At 32.1% G+C, this 24705-nt stretch overlaps 4 protein-coding genes and 1 pseudogene across 6 annotated transcripts; 4 read left to right on the top strand and 1 right to left on the bottom strand.

Annotated features, from left to right (window-relative positions):
- Positions 1-3612: 3612 nt before the first annotated feature.
- Positions 3613-6287, top strand: LOC137819642 (uncharacterized). 3 transcript variants are annotated; one of them, XM_068623544.2, is made up of 5 exons: positions 3613-3715; positions 4482-4682; positions 4871-4972; positions 5188-5432; positions 5702-6287. In XM_068623544.2, exons 1-5 carry the CDS (start codon positions 3696-3698, stop codon positions 6067-6069), a joined length of 936 nt encoding a protein of 311 aa, XP_068479645.1. In that variant the 5' UTR covers positions 3613-3695; the 3' UTR covers positions 6070-6287. The 3 variants fall into 3 exon arrangements, with proteins under 3 accessions (XP_068479645.1, XP_090152216.1, XP_068479646.1); XM_090296090.1 differs by having other exon boundaries at positions 3629-3715; positions 5188-5410; positions 5702-5891; XM_068623545.2 differs by lacking the exon at positions 4482-4682 and having other exon boundaries at positions 3629-3715.
- A 3695-nt stretch (positions 6288-9982) lies between these two features.
- LOC137818471 (UPF0481 protein At3g47200) lies at positions 9983-11549 on the top strand. The gene has a single exon (XM_068621923.2). The coding sequence runs from the start codon at positions 9983-9985 to the stop codon at positions 11351-11353; it is 1371 nt and encodes a 456-aa protein (XP_068478024.1). The 3' UTR covers positions 11354-11549.
- A 223-nt stretch (positions 11550-11772) lies between these two features.
- On the top strand, positions 11773-13120 carry LOC137818472 (small ribosomal subunit protein bTHXc). Its single transcript, XM_068621924.2, has 3 exons — positions 11773-12454; positions 12561-12625; positions 12723-13120. The coding sequence occupies exons 1-3, from the start codon at positions 12289-12291 to the stop codon at positions 12855-12857; spliced, it is 366 nt and encodes a 121-aa protein (XP_068478025.1). The 5' UTR covers positions 11773-12288; the 3' UTR covers positions 12858-13120.
- Positions 13121-13698: 578 nt separating this feature from the next.
- On the bottom strand, positions 13699-15002 carry LOC137819068 (uncharacterized; annotated as a pseudogene).
- Positions 15003-19308: 4306 nt separating this feature from the next.
- Positions 19309-22474, top strand: LOC137819533 (protein NRT1/ PTR FAMILY 2.13). Its single transcript, XM_068623411.2, has 4 exons — positions 19309-19444; positions 19534-19751; positions 20391-20947; positions 21486-22474. The coding sequence occupies exons 1-4, from the start codon at positions 19402-19404 to the stop codon at positions 22357-22359; spliced, it is 1692 nt and encodes a 563-aa protein (XP_068479512.1). The 5' UTR covers positions 19309-19401; the 3' UTR covers positions 22360-22474.
- The last annotated feature ends 2231 nt before the right edge of the window (positions 22475-24705 follow it).

Here is a 24705-nt window from a genome sequence, read left to right as displayed (position 1 = left end):
AGTCCATGTGATTATACAAGTGTGAAAACTTGCTTCTAAGAGAAGAAGATGGACATACACTTAGATTAAACATGGAATGAACTATGAAAGGAAAATAACAAGTTCAATTTGGTATTAATTAAGAAACAAAAGAAAATAATGAAAGAAGGAAACTTATGGATTGGTGGAGGAAGTAACACCACATATAAGAGCTTCAAGATTAGTGTTGAAAGGAGTCATCACTTGATCATAAGATCCAAGATATCGATAAGACTAAAAAAATGACTTTTTCTTTCTTTCAAATAACTCCTGAAAAGATCTAGAACATTACAAGAAAATCTGGAATTACATACCAATTATTACATACAGATAAAAATTCGTATGTAAATTAAATGTTACATACGAATATTTACATATAGAATCTATTCATTATGTAAATAGACATTACATACAAATTTTTTTGTATGTAAACCAAAGGTCATTAAATACTGATATAATCCGTATGTAATTACATATGGATATTACATACGGATTAATTTGTATGTAATTACATAGGGATATTACATACGGATTAATCCGTATGTAATTACATACGAATCCAGAATTTGTATGTAATTACATACGAATCCAGAATGTGTATGTAATTACATACGAATCCAGAATCCGTATGTAACACTTACCTATAACAATTTTACATACGAATTTTTGCCAGTATGTAATCTGTATGTAACTATGTTTTACATACGGATTTATGATCTTACATATGGATTTTGACTGTATGTAATTCCAGATTTTCTTGTAGTGGAAGATCTCTCACAATTATCATATATTCAAAAATTATTTATAATGAGAAGAGATAACCATTTATAATCTAATACCATCTCCTAAATGACATTCTAATCTGTCTAACATGAAATGTAAATGTAGAATGTAAAGACTTTAAGTGTGAATGAAATTTAAACTAGGAAAATAAGAGAAATTCAAATTTTAAAATTAAATATTCAAATCTACATCATTGCCTTAGATTCGTTCAAGCCTCCCAAGCTTTAGTCACATTTTTCATCCTTGGGCTTGGATGACTTCAAATTACTTCCTTACTTTTTGGTCTTCCAATGTTCAGACCACGACCTTATTAGGTTTAATAGGTCCAACTACAAAATGACTATTTTCACTTATTTTATAGATCAATATAAATTTCTAATTTCTAAAATATACAATCAAAATATTACTCTACCCTAATCCTCCTTATCCATGCACTCGTCACTTTTAGAAAAAGCCAATTTATGTTCTTATTATTTTCACCACCTAAGAAAATATATTCTTATGTTAAGTTTAAGACACATTAAAAAAAAATAAACTAATTTTTGTTGCAAGAGCATTTTTGTCTAGTCATGCTTCTTGTAACACAATGTTTTTGAAGTATGATGTATGTATAAACATTGTTTAAATTAATAGTGATGTATTAAGTTCTTGCATGTTGTCTTTAAATTTTTAAAATTTTATTTTAAGTTCAAATTAAAGCTTTGGAAAAACTTAATAAATCTAATAAAATATTCATTTTAAATATGGGTAGTAATGATTTAATATTTTTTAAGACGTACTTAAGTTAAGAAATGACAAATAAAACATAAGTATCTTAGAAGCTAGTTTGCAAGCAAAATAGGTCATAAAAGTTTATAGAAGTAGATCAACATGTTCTTGGGCTAGAAAAGGGAGCGTTCTTAGTAAAAAAGAGACAAGCCATACGCCACTTTTGTTGTAACATGTTGTGTAGAAGAGTGAAGGCAAATTCTTCCAGCACCTTTACATTTTTCTTCCTGCACCCCTACATTCTTCAAAAATACCGAAATTATCCTTTACAATATTAGGTGTTTCTGAAATAGTGGTTCCGTAAGCAAAAGGTATTTCCGGAATAGAAAATCTGAAAGACAAAAAAATCATTCCAGAACACCTTTCTGAAACACATTTTTTTTTTCATTTCCAGATTTATTAATCCGGAATACATAAAACATGCTCTGGAAAAGATGTTCTGGAAATATTTTGGAAAGTATAATCCGGAAGTCAATTTTTAAAGGGGGCTAAATAGTCTTCTCTGAAAATGATGGGGTGCAGGAAGAAATTTGTAGAGGTGGAGGAAGAAGTTGCCAAGAGTGAATTGGACAAAGGAAAATGAATTCGAAAACAAGTCCCCACTGTGTTGGGTCCATGTATGGTTTGTATTGATCAAAATTTCTTTTTCTCTCCCACCCCCTTAACATAGGTATGTGTGCTTATCATTTTCAATTTTTTTTTTCCTTTTTTACCACATGCAACTCTTGTAGTTTTCAAGGCTTACCCTCACCTATGTTAGAATTGTTAAGAAACTAGCATGATAATTTCAATATTATTATTCACTAATTTCATATTTTATATTAAAATTAAATTTTTATTGAATGTTTATGTATTGAATTTAGTTATCAATATTTTTTATAAAAAGACTTTATATTTTTTTAATAATCTTAAAGATTTTATTAATTGCGTAAATGAGATTTTATTACTTGATTGAATAGTTTTCATTTTTAATATTTATTTGAAAATTACTATTTCGATTTTATTAAATATTTTTAAATACATATGAAAAAAAAAACAGCATAGAAATTGTTTTCCAGCGGAAGTCGATCTGAAGCAATGAAACTCAAAAGAAATTACAATATTGCTTTTCGAGATCCGACTTATGGAGACTGATTTTAATTATAAATGAATAGTATTTCCGTCTGTTTGAATAATTAATAAAAAAGAATTTTTGTCTTATTTCAGGATTATTGAAAGAAAAATTCTCAAAATTCATCTCCCTCGTAGAAAGTGCAGCTCAAATATTTTAAATGGAAAATTATAATAGTTTCATAATTGAGGGGTCTCGGTGTCTTCACGCGGTATACCAATAACGTATTAAACAAGTACATGTCTCACTTCTTAATTCTTATTTTGATAATTCATTTAAATATAACATTATAAAAGTTATATATATATATATATATATATATATATATATATATATATATATATATATATATATAAAGGAAATCCAAGAAGCTACTATTTAAAAGTAATGATTCTTTCACAATTATATATAAAAATATTATCTATTTTGAAGTATGATGTTTTGTTACAAATTTATTTTTAAAAAATATTTTGATGGGTTGAAAAAGAAAAAGATATATAAATTGTTTATCGATTTTTTATATATAAAAAATAATTGTATATTTAATAATTTAATTTATATTTTAGTTAAATAACTAAATTTAATATTTTTTTTATTTTTAAGGTTTTGAAATTGACGTAAAAGAAAAAAGCTGGATTATTAAAGTAGCTTTTCTCTTTAAAAACTACGTGAAAGAAGACTAACGATGTCAAAGTCTCTCCCATGTTTGTTGCATTTGGCACTAATGTGTACGGAAAATTAACAATTCATTCATAGCTGAACAAATTTGACCTACAGCTGCTCCTTTGGTTTCTTTCTATTATAGAATTACAATGGAAATTGCCTGGAATGACAATGGTTCACATAAACGTATCCAGAAAGAAATTATGTGCATTTTTCAGCTAAATTTTCAGCATTCATCCCTTACTTTTATTTATAAACCCTATAAATTTGCCATTGCCTCTTGCACCAGAACGACAAAGAGAAAGCTCATAATTGATTTTCTAAGTTGTGAAACCAACACCATCAAAGAAACATGTCTCACGGCAATTCCAGGTATATTGTTTTTACATTATTAAATTGGAATATATAAAAGTATGATATAACTTTATTTCATAAATCAAATTTTGTGAGATTAACATAGTTATATACAAAGTTTATTGGATGTTTTGAGATTTCATATATGCAAGTCACTTTTTCTTGAAATTAGATTAAGTATAAACCTAATTACTAAGAGTTGAATCTATGTAGACAGATACGGATAAAGACACTGACATGACACGGATACAGACACGGAGTTAGTATAATCTCTAAAATGTAGGACACGGAGACACAAATCTATATATTATATAATTTTGAATTATATAAATTGAAAATAAATATTTGTGTACAAAAATATGTTTCAGATTCTTTTAGGAGCAAGGAAGATATTTTTCATGATTGGTTCAAAAGAATTTGTTCCTTATTTTTATAATCATAATAAAAATTTATACAATAAATTTGAGTTTTTAGAAAATTATTATATTTATACCTTTTAAAATTGTATTAAAACCGTGCTAGAATTTTCAAAAATCCAACAAATAATTTTTGAATTGAACACTTTACCGATAAATGTCCTACGAGTGTCGACATCGATACGTGTGTCCGACACGGATACACCCATTTAAGAGAAGTGTCCGAGCCTACTGTGTGTGAACATCTTTCTCTATCTTTTTTCATATTTTATTATTCCTTTTAATCATAGAGAATAATTGGAATCAAGGTAACAACAATTTTGAGCTATTTATAGACTTTGATTCCATTTTACAACTATTGAATATAGATCACGAAGTAAAAGTGGTTCACGCTCAAGCAAAGCAAGGAGCGTCTCACGAAGACGTGAGAGTCCATCTCCTAGTAGGTATAGACGCTCACAAGAGAGAAGACACAGTCCATCACCACGTAGAAAAAGCACTGAACGACCATCACATAGTAGACGCAGTTCATCACAAAATAGAAGTGGAACGAATCACAAGAAACAAGAGTATTATTTCAATCTTTGGATTTATGTTCTGTCTTGACTTGGATTCTCATAATCAACAAGGTTTTATTTCTAGATTAATTAACATTTTAGGCTATGTTAAAATCCATTGACAACAAATATAAAAGGTGAAAACCTTTGTTAAGTATAAATCCTAAACCTTAAACCTCTGGCTCTGTATCACTGTGCAGAAAAATTACGTCTTATCGTGCCGCTGTGGACCACTGCATAGAGACTAGTATTAGCCTTACTGATACAAGAAACAAGGAAAGAACAAAGACACCATCCCGCAGGTCAAGCTATATTCAAACTTTCAACTTATATTTTTTCTTCCTTACAATTTTCTTTCAGGGTCACACTGCATAACCTCTTCCCTCTATATTTAGACATGCTGTTAATGATTTTCTCCAGAAAAAAATAATAATAAGACGTTTAGTTAAATTATGCATAATAATTTCATGACACTCTAACAACTTATTTTAAAATGATTGAATGTTGATCTGAACAGTCCAAGTAGATCGCGGAGTAAAAGTAGATCGAAAAGAAAAGGTAGCAAATCTCCAAAAGCTAAAACTGCATCTCCTAGAAGATATGGCAGTGAGAAAGCACTAGGTTATTATAGGTATAGGCGTTCACAAGAGAGAAGAACTAGTCCATGCCAACGCAGAAAAAGCACTGAAAGGCCACACATTCCTTCGCAAAAAATAAGTGCAAGTTGCAACCAAACAAAGGTAACCAAGCTTCTGCTACCAGGTGAGTGCTACTCCGCTTTAAATTCCTTTTAGGTTTTCATTTTGTTATAAAGTGGACTTTAAGCCTAACTCAATCCCATAAAACCGGCTCATAAGGTTGAGGTTTGTACCTACTTATATAAAATGAAATGTCCTTATCTCTAGTTGATGTGGGATCTCAACATCATTCAACGTTAACACTGTGTATTATTATTGTGACAAATTTTGCTTTTGTCTTTCATTACTATGTGTAGCTAAACATTGATTGTACATAGATATGCATGTATGCAGATGAGCAAATATTGGAAGAAAATGAGATTGAGACGAAAGCATTGAGCCTTCGTGCAGCGGAGGAACTGTCGAAGGCACCAAAAATTGGTGAGATATACAATGAGGTGGAAGCTGATGTGAAAAACATAGAGAAACGGTTGAAATATCTTTCTCAGAAACTCCAAATGTTGTCAATTAACGAGGCAAATGAAATAGCTGATGCTGCATATCTTCTCAGACTTTTGAGAAAACCTAATAATGAGATTGAGATGGCTGGGCAAATGGCACTTAGAGGTGCCCTTTTGATGCTTCAGGCAGAAATGCTATCCAGCAAAGGAAAGGAACTACTTGAGCAGAGTAAAAACAAGTTAAAGTTCACTATGCTTTGAGCCATAAAAAGTTAGAATGGGTTTACTAAGAAGAGTTAAAGTATTTTTAATGTATTCATAAACTTGTTAATTTAGGTTTTATTAGAGTATTTTTTTAATATAATAAACTTTCATATAATATTTTCTTAGAGTTTTTTTATTAATAGGTATAGATTAGTTATGTATAGTTTTTTTTTTTAATATATGGGTATAATACTTCCTTTACCTTTTGGAGATCATCATCTATTTATAGTTTTTTGGCTTATCTCTTCCCATTTATATTTTATCTTCATAATAATATCACACACAAATTTAAATAATAACAATCATATCTCTTATGCATCAATTTATGACTTTATATGAAATAAAAACCATCTGAATAAAAGATCTTTATTAATCAATATTTTATTATTTTTTTCTCTATCTTCATGTAACTTTGAGATAAAGAATTTCTGATATATTGACAAAAATTTAAGAGAAAAATAAGGGATGAAAAAACTCGCAAGAAAAAATTCGTTTATCTGTAAAACATAACAACCATTTTCCTTATTACCTCACATCAGGTTTATATCCGATTAAGATCATATAACCAACATAATCCGAACAGTACAGTTATGTTTAGGATTTGTATTTTGGAACCAATTGAAGAGTAGTTTGTAAATGTTCTAGACAGTCCAATAGGCAACCTAAACTCAGAACATTCAAGATAGTCAAGAACAAGTGTGCTCTTAATCTAAATTGATATTTGTCTATCTGTGAGGTTTTACCTAGTATATATGGAGTCAGTCTTAACTCCATGTCTGTCGTTATGATTCTCTCTTTACTGCCTGGTTAATGCTAACTAATCCAAATCTCTATCCTATGTTATTTCCTTTACATTATTCATTTACATCGACCTCCTACCTAAATGATCAAGGGTCGGCCCAAGGCCCATAACCCAACATGCCCCCAGCCATATGCGTAGACAAATAAAGCTACTGTTGGCTTAAAGTTGTACTTGATCACCAGGTAGGGTACACCCGCGATAATTAGATCGGCGTCCTTCCTTAATCGTCAAGGGTCGACCCAAGCCCATAACCCAACATGCCCCCAGCCTTATGCGCAGACAAATAAGGCTACTATAGATCCTTTTTTACTATCAACTTCCGAGCTCGTGCCTTTTCGACAAGCCCTCATTAAATGTGTTCTGCTCTGCGTCTCATCATTCGTCTGTTTCGTCTTCCCAGGCCCACGTGTCGTCAAACTGGAGTGGGATTGGCATCTCCTTCCTAAATTGGACTAATCGTTGTCGACATTTTCTTCGTATTGATAGATCTCCATTTCCTTCACCTGCAAAAAATATAATTTAAATCGACATCTCCTTCCTAAACTGGACCAATCATTGTTGGCATTTTCTTCATCTGATAGATCTCCATTTCCTTCACCTGTAAAAAATATAATTTGAATCGGCATCTCCTTCTTAAACTGGATCGATCGTTGTTAGCATTTTCTTCATCTGATAGATCACCATTTCCTGCACCTGCAAAAAATATAATTTCTTGGTACCTTACCAAGCTCTTCACCTGATTAAGGATTTTTTGGTACCTTATTAGACTCTTCATTGGATTAAGGATTGTTTGGTACCTTATCAGGCTCTTCACGTGATTAAGGATTTTATTTGGACCAAGCATCTAGCTTGACACCATGATCATCATGGATTTTCTTTGGACCAAACATCTAGCTTGACACCATGATCAACATGGAATTTTTATATTGGACTGATCGTGCTCCTACAATTTCAAACTTGTACTCCATATATAGTATATTGAATAAACACTCTTATTTTCAATCAACATAAATTTCAACGAAATACTCAACTTAATTTACGTATAAAATAAGGAAAATTTTAAATATATATTGTGGAGGTAGGAAAAGTTTTACCTAGCCCCACGGTGAGCGCCAAAATGTTCTAGACAGGCCAATAGGCGACCTAAACCCAGAACATTCAAGGTAGTCAAGAACAAGTGTGCTCTTAACCTAAATTGAGATTTGTCTATCTGTGAGGTTTTACCTAGTATATATGGAGTCAGTCTTAACCCCGTGTCTGTCGTTATGATTATCTCTTTACTGCCTGGTTAATGCTAATTAATCCAAATCCCCGTTCTATGCTATTTTCTTTACATTATTAATTTACATTGGCCTCCTACCTGGCCCAAGGCCCATAACCCAACATGCCCCCAGCCTTATGCATAGACAAATAAGGTTACTGCTGGCTTAAAGTTGTACTCGATCATTAGGTTGGGCTACACCCGCGATAATTAGATCGGCGTCCTTCCTTAATCGCCAAGGGTCGGCCCAAGCCCATAACCCAACAGTAACTAAATCAAAGACACTCTAGAAACCCTCACTTGGCATACAAACAAGGGTCTTTGGAGCATCTTAAGAGGACCTACACGACACCTCCTTAAGCTACTAAAGCTCGCCATGGTTAAGCTTGTTTAACTAGGGTTATGGTAGCTTAAGGAGAGAGTTACCTCCATCCTCTTCATCTATAAATAGGTAAAACTCACACATTGTATTTAGATTTGAAAATATTTAATGATTGAAAATATTTAATGAAAAACTCTGAATTTAAGACTCATTCTCTCCCAAATCTTCCTTTGCTAGAGAGCCTTCAAAGCCTAGTGAAATCCCTATAAAGTTGGTCAAACCCCTTTGTAATCCTAAACACCAAACTATTCCAAATCCTCATCAAAACCTCTCATTCACGATGCAAGATCGTCTCCATTTCGCTGCCACTACATTCCACTCTCACAATCCATCACCTTGGATTGCATTAGGTGTCAATGAAGAATATAAAAAAATGGAAAAATTGTCATTTAACATCTTATGTGGAGGTGTTCAAGAAGAAAGCATGGAGGTGGAGGAAGAAATTGGCCATTAGTTTCATAGTTTTCACTCAAACAAAGTTAATTTTGCTACAAAAAAGTTATATTCATAGTTACTATTTGCACTACTCTGAAATATGACTACAACTCCTTACTCATTTTATTCGCAATTGCCGGTTTCCTATTTGTCACACTAAAGAAAGATTCTGTATTTTGGATTATGAAAGTCCAAATCATGGTTTCTCATCCATTAACCCACCTAAAAAGCATGTGATATACAAAACTAAATAATTTTTTTATGAAGTTATTATTATTTTAGTTTGACTTAAAATAAACAGAATTTCTCAAAATAAAACAAAAATAAATTCAACATGTTACAAAAATCACCTAATTTTGTTTCATTCTATCCATGAATGACAATGTAGTTGTCTGTCTTGAACTTTTTGATTTATTTAATGATGTTACGTGAGAACATGAGACAAATAGCTTAGCCATTGCTTCTTGCCATAATCTGTAAAAAGATCCGATTAAAAAAAATGTAATGAAATAATAAAATAGTAAATAGAATGAAAAATAAATAAACTTGAGGTTAAAGGAATGGAAAAGTTTACTAGTATGTAGAGTGTATTTTACTGTATAAACGAGGAAAACGAAAAAAACATAACCTGAATCATTGATTAAGAACTTCACTCCCCTCCGCCGCGAGCCGTCATCGGAGATTCGTCGTCTTCTTTTTCTCGGTGGAAGTCAAAGACGATACAGTGATTTTCTTCAGGCTTGAAAAAACGAGTAAGAGTTGAAAAAGTCTATTTTAGTCTTAAAAAATAATAAAAATATTTAAATAGTACGTCTTAAACAAACTAAACTTAGTTGACTTGAAAACACCAAATGAGTTCCACTTTCCACAACTCTGCTATGAAGTTGCAGAGAAACTTCGATTTTTTTTTCATGGTTTTCTGAGAGCTTTCGCAATCACATCCATAAAGCTGAACCAGATACCATTAGTTTCTGCGTCTTTCTCCATCTCTGTAGCTGAAAGTTTTCCCATTCTCTGACTTCAATTGAAGATGGCACAAGCCGATTTCAGTTGGATGATTCCCATCGAAGTCATGCTGGGTTCTCTCTTCCATGGCCAAGTCCAAGCCTGCAGCATCTCAAGCGTCACGGAGGAGCTTCGAGGCCCAAACGAAGCAGCTTTCAAGCCAAAAGAGGTCTCCATAGGACCCTTACACAGAGGAATCACCAGACACCTCCAACTGATGGAAGAGACAAAGTGGCGTTACATGCGCGAGTTTCTCGACAGAAGAGGAACGGAAGAACAGAACAGAAGATCAGAACAGAGACTCAGAGAATGCGGCACCGACATCCTCAAATTGGACAAACTCATCATCGCAAGCTACGGAGGTAACATCGAATCTGAACCGCACGAGTTAGCCAAGATAATGATAGTTGATGGGTGTTTTTTGTTGGAGCTCCTTATCAGACTTGGCGATTTTATATGTAACAATTGTAGCAACCCAAATGACCCTATATTACAGAACCATGAGAAGGTGGTTTCTGTTGTGAACGACATCACAATGCTTGAGAACCAAGTTCCCTTCATCGTACTCAAGAAGTTGTTCAGGAAGGTTTTTCCCGATCGCAGTGACATCCACAATGATCACCGTGTTGCTAATATTGTTCGCAGAGCTTTTGGTTACCCTGAGGTGAATAACTCTGGTGGCGTGCACGTTCTTCACTTGATGCACTTGTCCACAGTGGAACAGACTCAGCAAGAGGGTAAACGCGTGAAGCAGGAGCTTCAGAGATGCGCCACGAGGCTTCACGCTGCTGGAATAACAATCGAGGCTGCAGACATCACTGGTGGGCATGAGTGGGTGGATTGGTTCAACTTTGACATTACTTTCAGTGGCAGTGTGCTGAGAATTCCACCGCTGTGTGTGAAGGAAACAACCGAAGTGAGGTGGAGGAACTTGATTGCGTGGGAGCAGAGCAGAATTTGGATCAGATGTAAGTACACTTCGTATGCATTGTTCTTCCAAGGGCTGGTGTGTTGCAAGCATGACATTGAGCTGCTAGAGGAGAAAGGGGTGATAGTGAATAAGAGTAGGAAGAGCAAGGAAGAACTTTTGGATATGTTCGACACGATTTCTAAGGGAGCTGAGTACATGGATTCGAGTTATGAGGATGTTTGTGATAGATTGAACAAGTACCGGGGGAGGAAAGTCAGAAGTGCATTGAAAAAGGTTCCTATTGTGACTTGGCATGGATTCAGAAGGGTTTATGAGATTATAGTTTACTACTGCAGAAACTGGTACAGAATTTTGATACGTGATCATTTCCCCACAGTGTGGAAATTCATAGGCGTGTTAGCAGCGGCTGCACTCCTTGTTCTCACAATTATGCAGACCTATTATTCATCCCGCACAAAAGACTGAACAGTGTTTTGTAACCATTATGGTGAGAAACTAAATAATGGACAGAAACTTAATCAGTGGTTAAGTAAATAAGTAAATGTGAAGGTTCAAGAGGATAGAGATTTTGCAAACTTTCTATTGGTGGAATCAAGTGAAAAGTGGAATCATGTATTGGCTTTTACCAAACGAATAAATTCCAATCTTGATTTTTGTTTTAGGAGTAATGGCTTTGGCTTTTTGCTGGTTAACAATCACAGTTTCACTGATTTTGCTTCTCCTTGACTTGTCCATTTTCTACCAAGAAAAGTAAAGGGCAGGTAGAGAATTTATAAGGAACATGAAATTGTGCCTTAGTTCAAAAGGGTAAATTCAACTTTTCATAAATCTCAGAAACTTTTTGCAAGTCTTTGAACCAACCAGTTCTTAAGGAAAACTGATGTTAAACCAGTTGATGATGCTATATTCAATATTTTTTAAAATTCTAAAGCATACACTATCAAATCAATGTAATTAAGAGCCATGCAAGAAATTACAATGTACTCAAATTAAAATATCAAATATTACTCTTAATTATAATAATATCTAATACCGTAATATCTGATCAACTTTGAAAACCTTTCTTATGACTTCATAGTTATGAAATATGGAATCAAGATTGGGTAAATGTTAACTATTCCACTCAAGTCATATTAAATTTTTATTATAAATTTGGATTGTTATTAAGAATTTTATTTTAAATATTTATTGATTTTTTATAATAACATTTGAATTATAAAATTACACTGTTTCGAAATTTACTTGTTATTTTATTATAATAAAAAATTAAAAATTTCAAATTATATGAAATATATATTATACATTTTTAGTATATTCCTACTTTCCTTTTGAAACTAAACCACTTCCAATAACTTTTTCTTCCTCTTTCTCAAACTTTATCCCTTCAGTTATCCTCAGCCATGGCGTCACTGCTGCTAGCATCCCCTCCTCCACTCTCCACTCAATTTCAGACTTCCATGTCTCACCTTTCCTTCTCTCACTCCCAAACTCTCTTCTCGTCACTCTCCACTCCTTTCCCTTCCCTCTCAGCGTCTGCAACCTCCAATCTCTCCCTAACTCCTTCTGGTACATTCTGCAACACTAAATCCATTTTTTTTTCAACAACTTTGCGTTATTATGCATGATTTCTGACACCCCATTTTCCAATTTTGTGTATTTTGTTATCTCCCAGTGTACTGCGGAAGAGGGGACAGGAAAACGGCAAAGGGGAAGCGCTTCGCCCATTCGTTTGGGAATGTAAACTTCTGCTCCCATTTTCACTTTTCTTTTTTAGTTTTAATGTTATGCTTTTCTTGGTTCTAATGTTGTGAATGGAATTGGGAGGTATTATTAGGCGAGGCCAAAGGACAAGAAGAAGGGTAGAGGGCCACCAAGGATTTATGCTCCACCGGCACCTTCCAAGAAAAACAGATTCGAAGATAATGAGGTGGTGAAGATTGAAATTGACGAGTCTCTCTTTTCTGGCTGATTTTACTGCTGAATTGTACTTTTTGAGCCTTTCATGGTTTAGTTGTTGATATATCATTCCATTGTGAGATATATACAATTCGGATTTGGGTAATGTTCTTTCATCAGTTTTTTTTTTTTTTTTAAATTTATATCCTTAATTGAGGTAACTCTTTTATTTGTCTTGTTTTACTGCACTATTTATGAATGGTCTTGCTTTGGAATTTTGAACGTGGGGATTGGAAAAAGTTGTAAAAATTGTAATTTTAAGGTGTTTTTTTCTTAGGATTTGTGCTTCACTGGACTTTTTGTATCCTCTAAACAATGGTTTCTGCTAACGTTAAAGAAAAGTATTAGATGTTAGCAGAATGAGAGATGGGAAAAGGAAAACACTATGAGCATGTCCATTGACCAGATTCGGCAGCCTTGCCTCAAGAATGCACATTGTGCCTTATACTGTAATTCTTCTTTGTTCAACTAGGGGCATATGATTGATAGTGTTTTTGTATGTTAGCTCAAAGGAAAGCGCAGTCATTTTCATTCGTTTCTAATGGTGTTGCTCTTCTTACTTTTGTCCCTTGTGCTAGATATTCTTAAAAATAAAAGGTTAAAAAGGAACCTTTCAGTTTTATTTGCTTTATACTTTTGGACATGTCATATTAAATACACTGGTTTTAGCTTCTGAAGATCAAAGGAATGGATCACGCAGGACATAAAGCACCAGAAGGTACTTGTATATGTCTTCTTCCTTGTTAATTTGAGTTGCTTCCTTTGATCTTTCTCAGCGTATACAATTAAAAGTTTGTATCTATACAAAAGAAAATTTCTTCACTTGATAGTCTTGCTCTTTAACAGGTTAATACGGCTTCCCTTATTGACAAAATCTCCACCTTTTTCATGCTAATAACTACTTACCCAAGAAGGGTATTTATTGATGGTTGCAAATGACACAATAATTTGATACAAGTCTTTCAATGACACTTCCTTCTTCAATTGTCAATCTGCTACTACGTTTGGTCCATAAATGAATCCTGAAAGTGTTATTCCCACTGAGCTGAAGCAGTTTGGCTTTTACCCATCTTGATTCGCTCTGAGTTTTTAGTTTTGTAAAGAACCCAGTTATCTTGTTCCATTCTACTGGATAAAAGGCCTTAGGAGGCAAGATTGTAAAGTTGAAATCGTGTCTTTTCCTCAGCCTCTTAATTACTCTTGAAACCAGGCAGGGGCCGTTATGCCCCCATTTGTTTCCATCAAAAGTCAGTGCAAATTCACGGATGAATGTATGCAGAAGTGGATGTCTCATATCAAAAATAAGAACTGCATTATTTAATCTGGTCCAGTGCTTAGAACCCAAACTCGTGCTCTGTGCACCAATATTATTCCTTAACCTTGTTAAGGGTTTAATAATTATAAAATCTGTATCTATGTAGATACCACCATAACTGCAAGTCTTATCAGATTAGATAGATTCTGAGATAAGGGAATCACACCAGGATCCTTTTTACCCTTCTTTAGCTCATGAAACCAAGATTCTGCTGGAGTCCTCTTGACCAAAAATGACAAGTCTGTGGCCATTGCTTTCACTTTGAACCCACGATCATGCAGCGGCTTCAGGATCCTGTAGCCATGTCCGGTGTCCAAAGTTCTTGATAGAATTACCAGGCATGCGTTGGGATGGCTCTTGAAAATGGTTTCCACTGACACCAATTCTCTCCCTCCAAACAAACCTGCAGGTGAAATCCATGTCATGAAAAACTGAGTCTTGCAGTCGCGGCTGAGAAATCCCAAAACTCGAGCATGAAACTGTTGGGTCAAGTTGTTTGACTTGAGGATCTTGAAGTGATGCAGCTGTTCTCGAAACCAAGCTTTTAATTCTTCTTCCGTGGCATTGAATGGGGCAACTAGAGTATAGTTGTTTGGCCTCTCAGCTTCATCCTTCTTTTCTTGAATGGAACGAAAATTTATGTCAACAAGTGTTGATCTTATTGTTTTTGTTGTTCTGTTATTGTGAAGTTCCAACTTCTCTGGAGCCTTCTGTGTTAGCTACAGAGTGTAGGGAATCCTGGTAGATAACACCATCTGCATATATGAGAAAAACTATGGCAGAGGAAGTGATTAATGAAAAGACTGATGGCTTGGCATGTTTAAGCACCTGATGAACAAACATCCTAATGATGTTCTTGCCTGATAGGAGTTGGAATTATTGATTTCTACGTTTTTTTCTTATATGGTAGGTATAATCTTATAAAACTCTTATGATTACAAAGTCAAAGATTATATAAAACGATACTCAGAAACATGGTTATCTAGTATCATATACGATAATATGCCCTATAGAGTGGCTTGTAAGAATCTCGAATATAGAGCTAAACGAAGGAGGGGTGTGTTGGAGTGTAGACCTTAAACAATTTATTTGCTTTGGAAGTCATGAGAGGAACAATAACCTTGTACCTTCCAAAATCCCGCAGTGTTTGCTACAAAATTTCCCCTTTTAACAACATCATTTGATGTATATGAAAGAGGAGAAAGAAAAACAATGGAAACAATACACCCATGCAAAATAATATTTTCCTTATTTGGTATACAACAAAACATAGAAGAAAAGAAAAGAAAAAGTGATAGTTCTACATCAAAATTGTTCCTTTCAATTCGAAAAGAATGCCACACAAAAAGTGATGTGAGTTGATTTTAGTATTGCACATTTTATTGATTGCTCTTTGCTTAAGATTTTTAATTTAGCAATTATGATGAGAACTTTAAGAAGATTCCCACTGGTCACGAACTTAACTAAGTGGTTAAGTAAGTGTGAAGGTTCACTTCAGAAAGGCAAAGAGAAAAGGCAATTATAAGGTGACAAATGATGCAATGGTGCAAACTTAGAGACAAGGAACAAGTAAAGAAGAAGAACAAAGTAAAGAACAAATTAAAGAGTGGAAAAGGATGTATATGGAATGGAAGGAAGACGTAAATAAAAATAACAAAAGGAAGGGATGAAGAGATCTTATGGTAAGAAAGGAAGTCACAACACTTGGAGTAGAGGGACTTTAAGATGAGTGATGCAAAAGCCGCCACTTGAGATATTATCCTTCACCCAAGATGGGTGAAGGGTAGAAATTGCAAGGGAGAGGGGCTGCCTAGGGTGTGGACCATGGTCAAAACCGCACCTTTAGGCATAACTTCTAGAAGGTAGGTTAAAAAACCCTAATTCTAGGTGCCTTGTCTTGAAAAAGTGGGCTTGGTACAAGCCCATTTCGCTAAGTACATTCTCTTTTATGCTATGTGAACCTACTCTAACCTATTTTGCTATTTGGACCCCTAAAGTGAGCCTAATTTATTTACAACCATGTTTTTGTCTTTTAAAAAGACTAGAAGAAAGAGCATTTGGTGTTCTGGTCTATGCCTAGTTCTTCTTCTGGTGAGGTCCGTCTGATCTTTGTTGGGGTCTTGACTTGATTGTTGAGATGAGTGCTCATAGTGTGAATTGTCTCTTGAGTCCTTAGTCATCTTCTTGGCTACTTGGAATGTATCATGCCCCCCAAGTTGGAGAGTGCATAACTTTGAAGAAAGGTGCCATCAACACCCACCACTAAAGCCTTTTTTTTCCTATTGTAAAGTTACATAGTTTTAGTGGGATAGTGATCGAAATGTATATTTAGGTTGGGAAGTTAAAGTAGAATAAATATTTAATGTGTATGAGGTCGAAGAGGACCAAAAAGTTAAGTTTAACTTCCCTAGAATTTGTAGATTATGTCATGTAGTGGTGACATCAAGTTGCAATGGACATTGGTTTGAATAAGAAGTCAATCATAGTCTCTTGGTATGATTTAAAAGAATGCATGCACGTGCGGTTTGTTCCTCCTCACTATAGGAATGAACTTTTGTTGAAGTTCCAACAACTTCAACAAGGACCTAGGAGTGTAGATGAATACTTCAAAGATTTAGAAGTAACTTTGACAAAGATTAATATGCATGAAACTGAAGAGTCAAATATTGCTAGATTTGTGAGTGGATTAAGAGAAATTCAAAATGTTGTAGGACTTTATGAGTATACATCTTTTAGAAAAATTGGTTCACGTAGCCATCAAGGTTGAATCACAACTTTTTAAGAAAACATCTCTCAAACATACTCATAATGATGACTTCTATGACTCATTTTGGAAGGGTAAAAATAATTTTTCAAAACAAAATAATTTTAACAACGTTATATTTAGATAATATTTAAAAGATGACATTAGTTTAAATTTATTTATTGTAACATTTATTTTAAAAATATTACTGTTTATTTAGTTTATAGTGAGATTTACGTAAAAATTGTTACTACAATAATTAAAATTTGTTTATTTTGTTTATACTGACATTTATGTAAATAAAATGTTACAATAGTAATTAAAATTTATATATTATGACATTTTAAATAAGTGTAATTGTGAAAATGTTACTATCTATGAAATGGTGTAATGCTCTAAATTCTAAGATTATAAGCCATTTTACTAACTTAAAAGTGCTTAATAAATTTAAATGCATAAAATAACATAACTATATAAGTTTTCTATATATATAATTTGTTTATTTCTTTTAAAAACTATTATTATGTAATTATAATTTCATTTTTTTTGAAAATGTAATAAATTCTTATTAAAAATATAAATATTTCTATTTATTTTTTAGAAAAATTTACATGTTTTTTTTGAATAATTCATTTTATCTAAACTAATCACTAGGAGAAAATAATTAAATAAAAATCAATTTAGACAAAAAATAATTGGTATCTAAATTGATATGTATATTGATAAATAGTTTCTAAATTAGTATCTAATTAGCTACCAAGGTTTTAACTATCAAGTTTTAAAATTTAAATAATTGATAGCTAAAACCTTGCGTAACTAATTAAATACCAATTTAGAAACTATTTATCAATAATAGAAACTAATTTAGATATCAATAATTTTTTTAATCTCTATATAATATCTAATTTAGTCAATATAAGAACTAATTATTTTATATTTCTAAAATTGATTTCTATTTAATGAGTTTTTAGTAATAAATTAATCTAAAATTTAATATTTATTTAATCATAAATTATTTTTTACTTATTAATTTAAATTATTGTATTATTAAGGTTTTTTTACAATCTTTTACTATATATATCATCTTGAATTATAGATGCAATTTGTTTTAAACTTCTAATTAAAAATATTGGATCAAGTATATCTATTATTAGGTAAGAAGTCACATTACACTTCATTCATGATCTAATTTACTTGACATAAGTATGAAAATAATTATTTTAGCCTATACTATAAGAAAATTATTAAATAAAAATTAATGTTGGAGATCAAAATATTTAGTTACTATATTAACTAAATTAAAGACCATGTTATAAATTAAAAAAATTTATTATCTAAAATTAGTTTCTACTTTTAACCATTACTAAGGTTTTAACTACCAACTACTTTATATTATAAATTAGTCTCTATTAATCATTTAAAGATTAATTTAAAATATAAAATATTAGTAGTTAAAATCTTTATAGTTAATTTAGATACCAATTTAAAAATCATTTTATAATTTTTTTATTAATAATAAAAATAACTTTAGATATATTTTTTTTTTTAGTTTTTAAATTAATATAATGATTAATTATTTTTTTGTGTTGTTATTTAATTTGTAGTTCTAATAATAAATGTTCCATATAGGAGATAAACATAAATCAAATAAATCAAATTTATCATTAGTGTATCAACTCAAATCATTTAGGATTATTATGTGAAAATACATTTTCCCTTCTTTTTTTCTTTTTTAAAATTAAAAGACTATATTTCCAGTGTTGTCCTTTAGATCCAACGGATATTAATAACTTTAAGGAGCACTAGATAGATCACCAAAACCAGAGAAACATCAAGAGTGTGTTTGGAAATTCATCATAACAATGTCCATACAAAAAATGGAAAATAAATAGTGGAAAATTAATAAAATTAAATAAAAAAACAACTATTTTAAAATTGTTTTTAAAGTGAATTAACCCATCCCCTTTAATTATGTGAGTGTGGACTTTAACGTGCGTCTTTCCCTATAATGCTCTTTTCAGTGTTTGGAGTCTTTTCTTTGCTGAAGTTCTGCCTGAACACTTTTGGGAAACCCTAATCTTAGGGACATCATTATTATATTTGGAGAAATATTATAACCAAAGTTGAAAATTCTTTAAATTGAATCAAAATACACTACTAATAATAATAATAATAATAATAATAATAAAAGTATACCTTCTGCCATTGAATCACTTACATTTTAAGAAGATTTTACTTATTTAGTAATCACTTCAACAATAAATTCAAAACTAAATTTTGATTGATTGTCCATAAAAACATTAAATATATTTTCATAAAGAATTTTGATGGGTTGTCCATAATTAAAAAAACATTTATTGATACACAGACAAAGCATATTTAAGTAGAAATTAATGAAGATAGAGAGAATAAGATTGTGGTCCAGTTGCTTGAGGAAGTGGAGAAATCAAGAACAAACTCACTCACAGAAGACGTTCAGATTCCTCAAATTCAAGAGCAATGGAAACCAAACCAGGGTGGAGGGCCATTTCTTACATCTTAGGTCAAAAAATGTGCATGCATGCCATTGAAATTTGCCATTTTGCTATGATGAAATTGGGCTAACAAGCTTTTTTATGGTGTGATTTGCAGGGACTCAAATAGTTGAGAAAATTGCAACAGTAGGAATGATGGCAAATTTCATGGTGTATTTGATGCAATTCTTCAACTTGGGTCAGGTTGCTGCTGCAAATGTTCTTGGTGCATGGGCAGGAGCTAGCAATTTAATACCAATTATTGGGGGCTGTGTTGCTGATGCCTATCTTGGAAAATTCAAAACCATTGCTATTTCATCATTTGGAACACTTCTGGTAACACATAATAACCTTAACCTTATGTCAATTTAATTTTAATCTCTTCATTGGATGCATATTAGGTATAAACTTGTTGGTACAAACATAAATCAGAAATTTTCTATTGACATTAACACTGTAGCGAAATCAAAGTAGAACAAAGTGATGCAGATCACAGGGGATTTCACCATAGTTGTTCGGATAAAGTGAATTTGAAATCATTCAAGATTCATTCAAAATTAAATTTAATCCTTATATTTTCTAAAAAATGCTTTCAGTCGCCTTATTTTCTAAATGTAGTAAATAAATTTTGTCTCTAATTATAAACTTCCTTTTGACTTTAATCAAGAATGAAATCCAACAAATTTCAAATATAGACTAGTTCTTATCCTAAGGTAATTGACATAAAACACGTTAAAAGTGTTTAGATAAACAACAATAACGTGTTTTTCTTATCAGCAATATACATAATAACCAAAACCATTTCAATAGTCACTCAATCTTTATACATAATACAGATTCAAACACACTCACTCTATGTAGAAATTTTAAAAAAAGCTTAACTATTGGAGTAAAGAACACACGTTTTTATGTTTGTTAGTATTTTTTTTTTTACCTTGTATGATTCTCTGTGTTGGCTTTGGTGGTGATTGGTAGGGAATGGTGATGCTAACACTAACAGCTTGGGTGCCAAAACTTCATCCTCCAAGTTGCAGTTCAACTCATGAGCACTGTGTTCCTCCAACAAGTTCCCAACTTGGGTTCTTGTTTTTAGGCCTTGGGTGGCTGGCTCTGGGCACAGGGGGGATTGGACCATGCACTATTCCCTTTGCCATGGATCAGTTTGACACAACTTGCTCTGAAGGAAGGAAAGGAGTGAACAGCTTCTTCAATTGGTACTACACTTCACTGACAGTGGTGCAGTTGATCGGTCTCACAGCAATAGTTTACCTCCTCAACAAAAGCTGGATCTTGGGTTATGGACTACTGAGTCTTCTCATGTCATTTTCAATTATCATATTTTTTGTTGGAGCTAGTGTTTATGTCTACATTCCAGCAGAAGGAAGCTTGTTTTCTGGTATTGCACAGGTGTTTGTTGCAGCTTATAAGAAGCATCACCTCAAAATTCCACTAAAAGAAGAGGATGGTCTTTACTATGATCCCCCAGCGGATGAAAAAACACCACTCAAGATGCCCTTGACCAATCAACTTAGGTAAGAACAATGTTTTTCTGGTATCCTTGAATTTTTACAATTTATTGCATCTCATCTTAAACATTGATTTTCTCATCAAATTTCTTACTTTATCTTTTAAACTCAACTGCTCATTCATTGGAATCAAATCCTTCCTTTTATAATAGAGAAACAAAACACAAAAATTAAGGATGAGTACACGGTTAACACTTTCTGATAAGTTGTCTAATTTAATATTTATTCATATACAATCATTTCATTGGTATAATAGGTTTCTATTTACTCTGTTTTAAAAAAAATTTAGGAATAATTTACTTATATATCATTTTTGTTAACATGAGTTTTGGTTTAATTTTCCATATTTTTTGTATTTTTCTAATAATATATTTTTTATGTGATTGCAGACTATTGTTAATTCTATAAGTGAAATGTAAAGTTGAATAGTAATGTTTAATCTGAAAATTTTTATAAAAAAAAATAAAAAAAATCTGTTATTAGTTGAATGTAAACTGTACACATAAACTATCTGTAAAGAAGAAGCTGTTTGATTTATGCTCAGGTGTTTAAACAAAGCAGCCCTAATACGAGACGATGAACTTAACGAAGGAGGTAGTGTGAAAAATCCATGGAGGCTTTGCAGCATTCAGCAAGTGGAAGAAGTGAAGTGTTTGATAAAAATGCTTCCAATCTGGGCTTCTGGTATTCTTTGCTTTATTCCCATAGTGCAACAAGGCACCTTTCCAGTATCGCAGGCCTTGAAAATGGACCGTCACATTGGAGCACACTTCAAACTTCCACCTGCATCCTACAGCGCGGTGTCCCTAATCACCATTTGCATCTTCCTCCCATGCTTCGAGCTCTTTCTGCAGCCAGCATTGGCAAAAGTAACCAAAAAAGAGGAGGGTCTCACGAGCCTTCAGAAGATAGTGATCGGTGATATATTCTCAGTTCTCACAATGGTGAGTGCTGGGTTGGTGGAGGGGCGAAGAAAGGGTGTGGCAAACTCACATGGTGCAGGTGATGGGGTGGCCCCCATGAATGCAATGTGGCTGGTACCACAGTTTGTGTTGTTGGGATTGTGCGAGATGTTTACCCTTGTTGGACACATTCAGTTCTACAGCACCCAGTCACCAGAGAAAATGAAAAGCATTGGAAATTCGTTGCAGTATCTTGTGCTGGCATTTTCAATTTACGTTGGCACGTTGGTGGTGAACGTGGTGCACCAAGTGACTCGAAAGCATGGTGGAATTGATTGGCTCAACGATGACATCAACGCTGGGAGATTGGACTACTATTACTTCCTCATAGCAGGATTTGCTGCAATGAATCTTCTCTACATCTTCTTCTGTGTTAAACGCTACCATTACAAGGTGGTCATTGTCACACCAGAAGTTGAGGACAAACCTTCATTGAACCCTTCAGCTGTGTTGTAATGTAACTATAATTAGTTAGGTCAATGAAATCGAAACTTGAAGTTGAAAATAAAGAAGCAAAATGATGCTTTGACAAATTTCAGAGTTATCTAATGGGTTTAAATATAAATATATATAATAAAAGATAAATTTATAATTAAATGATATGAAAAAAAATATTAAAATAATAATATTAGAGAATATAAAGTGGTTGTATTAGAAATATGAGTAAAAATGTGAGTTGTCAACAGAATGAGCAAATGTAATGCCCATCCAGTATATTTATGCTATTTTATTCAAGGTAACAGACCAAACATTAAGGTTATATTTCGACACATATTTGGCTAGTTATTTCAATACACTTTTGTCTCACTATTACTCACTAAGAATTATTTTGCAAATGTACCTAAATGTTTTTTTTTTGTGTGTCCTAGATATATTTATATCTACTTTTTAAATTGTTTTAAATTTTTTGAATTTATAATATTAAATTATTATTTTTTTAAATAATTTGTTTAGAAGATGAAATTTAATTTTTTATTGTTGATAAAGTTAAGTTAATCAAATGTAACTTATTTAGGTAGTTAAAGTGTTAAAAGTGAATTGAGGTAGCATTAATTTATAATATAGTTAAATAAGAAATTTTAATATTAAAATTATTTAAAGGAAATACTTGAAAATGTTAAGAAAGAAATGAAAAAAATAGGAAAATAATAATTGAGTGAAGAAAATAATATGCATTTAAAAGTAAGTAGAAATGAGTGAAGAAAGAAAATTTGACAAAATTTATAATATTATTAAAATGAAATACAAAATATTTTGGGTATGTATAGAATTGAAAAAAAAATGTAATTTTGCAAATGGACTGTTTTTAATGTAAAAATGTAATGGGTGTATTTAGAAATAAGAAACATGATTAGGAAACTATTGAATAGTGAACTAAAATTAGTGACGAAAAATGTGGACACTATTAAAGACCAACCCAGTGACGATTACTTTTGTATAAAGTTTATACGTGTGCGATGGTTCCACCTACCGTCACGGATCTGACCACCACAAAGTATAATGTGACAGTCTATTGCGAACCATTATAGCACACGTCATATAATACCTTGTATAAAGTGATAATTTTAAGTGTGTAATTTATCTAAATTATAAATGTCGTAATTTTTTAATAGGATAAAATAATTTCAGCCTAAATAATGATGGTTATAAGTGCCAATGTATATGCTTATATATTAAATGATGAATGATTTTATATTAGTTACAACTGTCGTAATTCGAATATTAAATATTTTATTTTAATTTAGTAATATTTAATATTTTATGGAATTTTGATTTTATAATATAATTAAACTTCATATTATAATTAAAACTTCATATTCATAACATAATTAAACTTCATAACAAAAATTAATTTCATAATATAATTTAACTTGATAAATACTAATAATTGAATAATATAAACACAAATTTGTAATTAAAAGATGGCTTCATTAATTCATTGAGTGATCAAAGTTGATATATTATGTTAAAGTATTTGAAACTATAAGTGAATCAAAATGATAATTTTAAATTGTCAAAATATCAATTGTTCCATATGTACACATTATAAGACACGTTCTAATTTGTTTTGTTGCCTCCTCTATATCCTATAATATTTTGGTTTGGTGATGAAACACCACTTTCAACATCATGTGCCTGAAATAAATAAAAATATATTTAAAGTTAATTTTAATTTTTTTAAAAATAAATGAAAATAATATTATAATAAAATTATAAGTATACTAATTTATACCTCGTTAATATATGCCTGTACCAAAAATGTTCCAGCATGTCTGGTCTATAAGCAATGTTGGCTAGAAGAGTATGCATTTAGCACCTTGCAGTTGTAAGCTCAATTGCCATCTGCTTCATCTTCGCTTCAACAGGTGAAGTCCCACTAGAGGAAGCATGATTCATACCGCTTCACTTTGTTGTAGATTTCTTGAAAGGAAGGGTATGTCAAGCTCCATATGATAATCTTTTGACTGGACGTGGATGCTTATTTCCAAAAATTTAATCACTTGATTGGAGTATAAAAAGGTTGTTTTACGCTCCTATGCATTAACTAAGAAAGTGAGATTAATCAAAAAACAGTTTTCAATATTTCAAAGAGCTTTTGGATCATCTCAAGTGTGAAATAGTCTAGGATTGGGTCTTGTAATTATGAACTTTAAGCTTTGATTTACCCATGTGTATTCTATTCCCTTCTTCCTTTAACATTGTATTTCTGTGTGTTCTGGTGTGGTGCAGTTTCAGAAGGTGTTTCTAAACTGTGTGGTTTGCTAAAAGTGGTGTGTATTCTTGAAGGGTTCAAGATCATCA

The sequence above is a fragment of the Phaseolus vulgaris genome, chromosome 10 (genome assembly GCF_051622355.1).
Source record: "Phaseolus vulgaris cultivar YP4 chromosome 10, ASM5162235v1, whole genome shotgun sequence".
Taxonomy (NCBI): Eukaryota; Viridiplantae; Streptophyta; class Magnoliopsida; order Fabales; family Fabaceae; genus Phaseolus; species Phaseolus vulgaris.
Note: the sequence above shows the minus strand (reverse complement) of the source record. Positions and strands in the feature narration are given on the sequence as shown.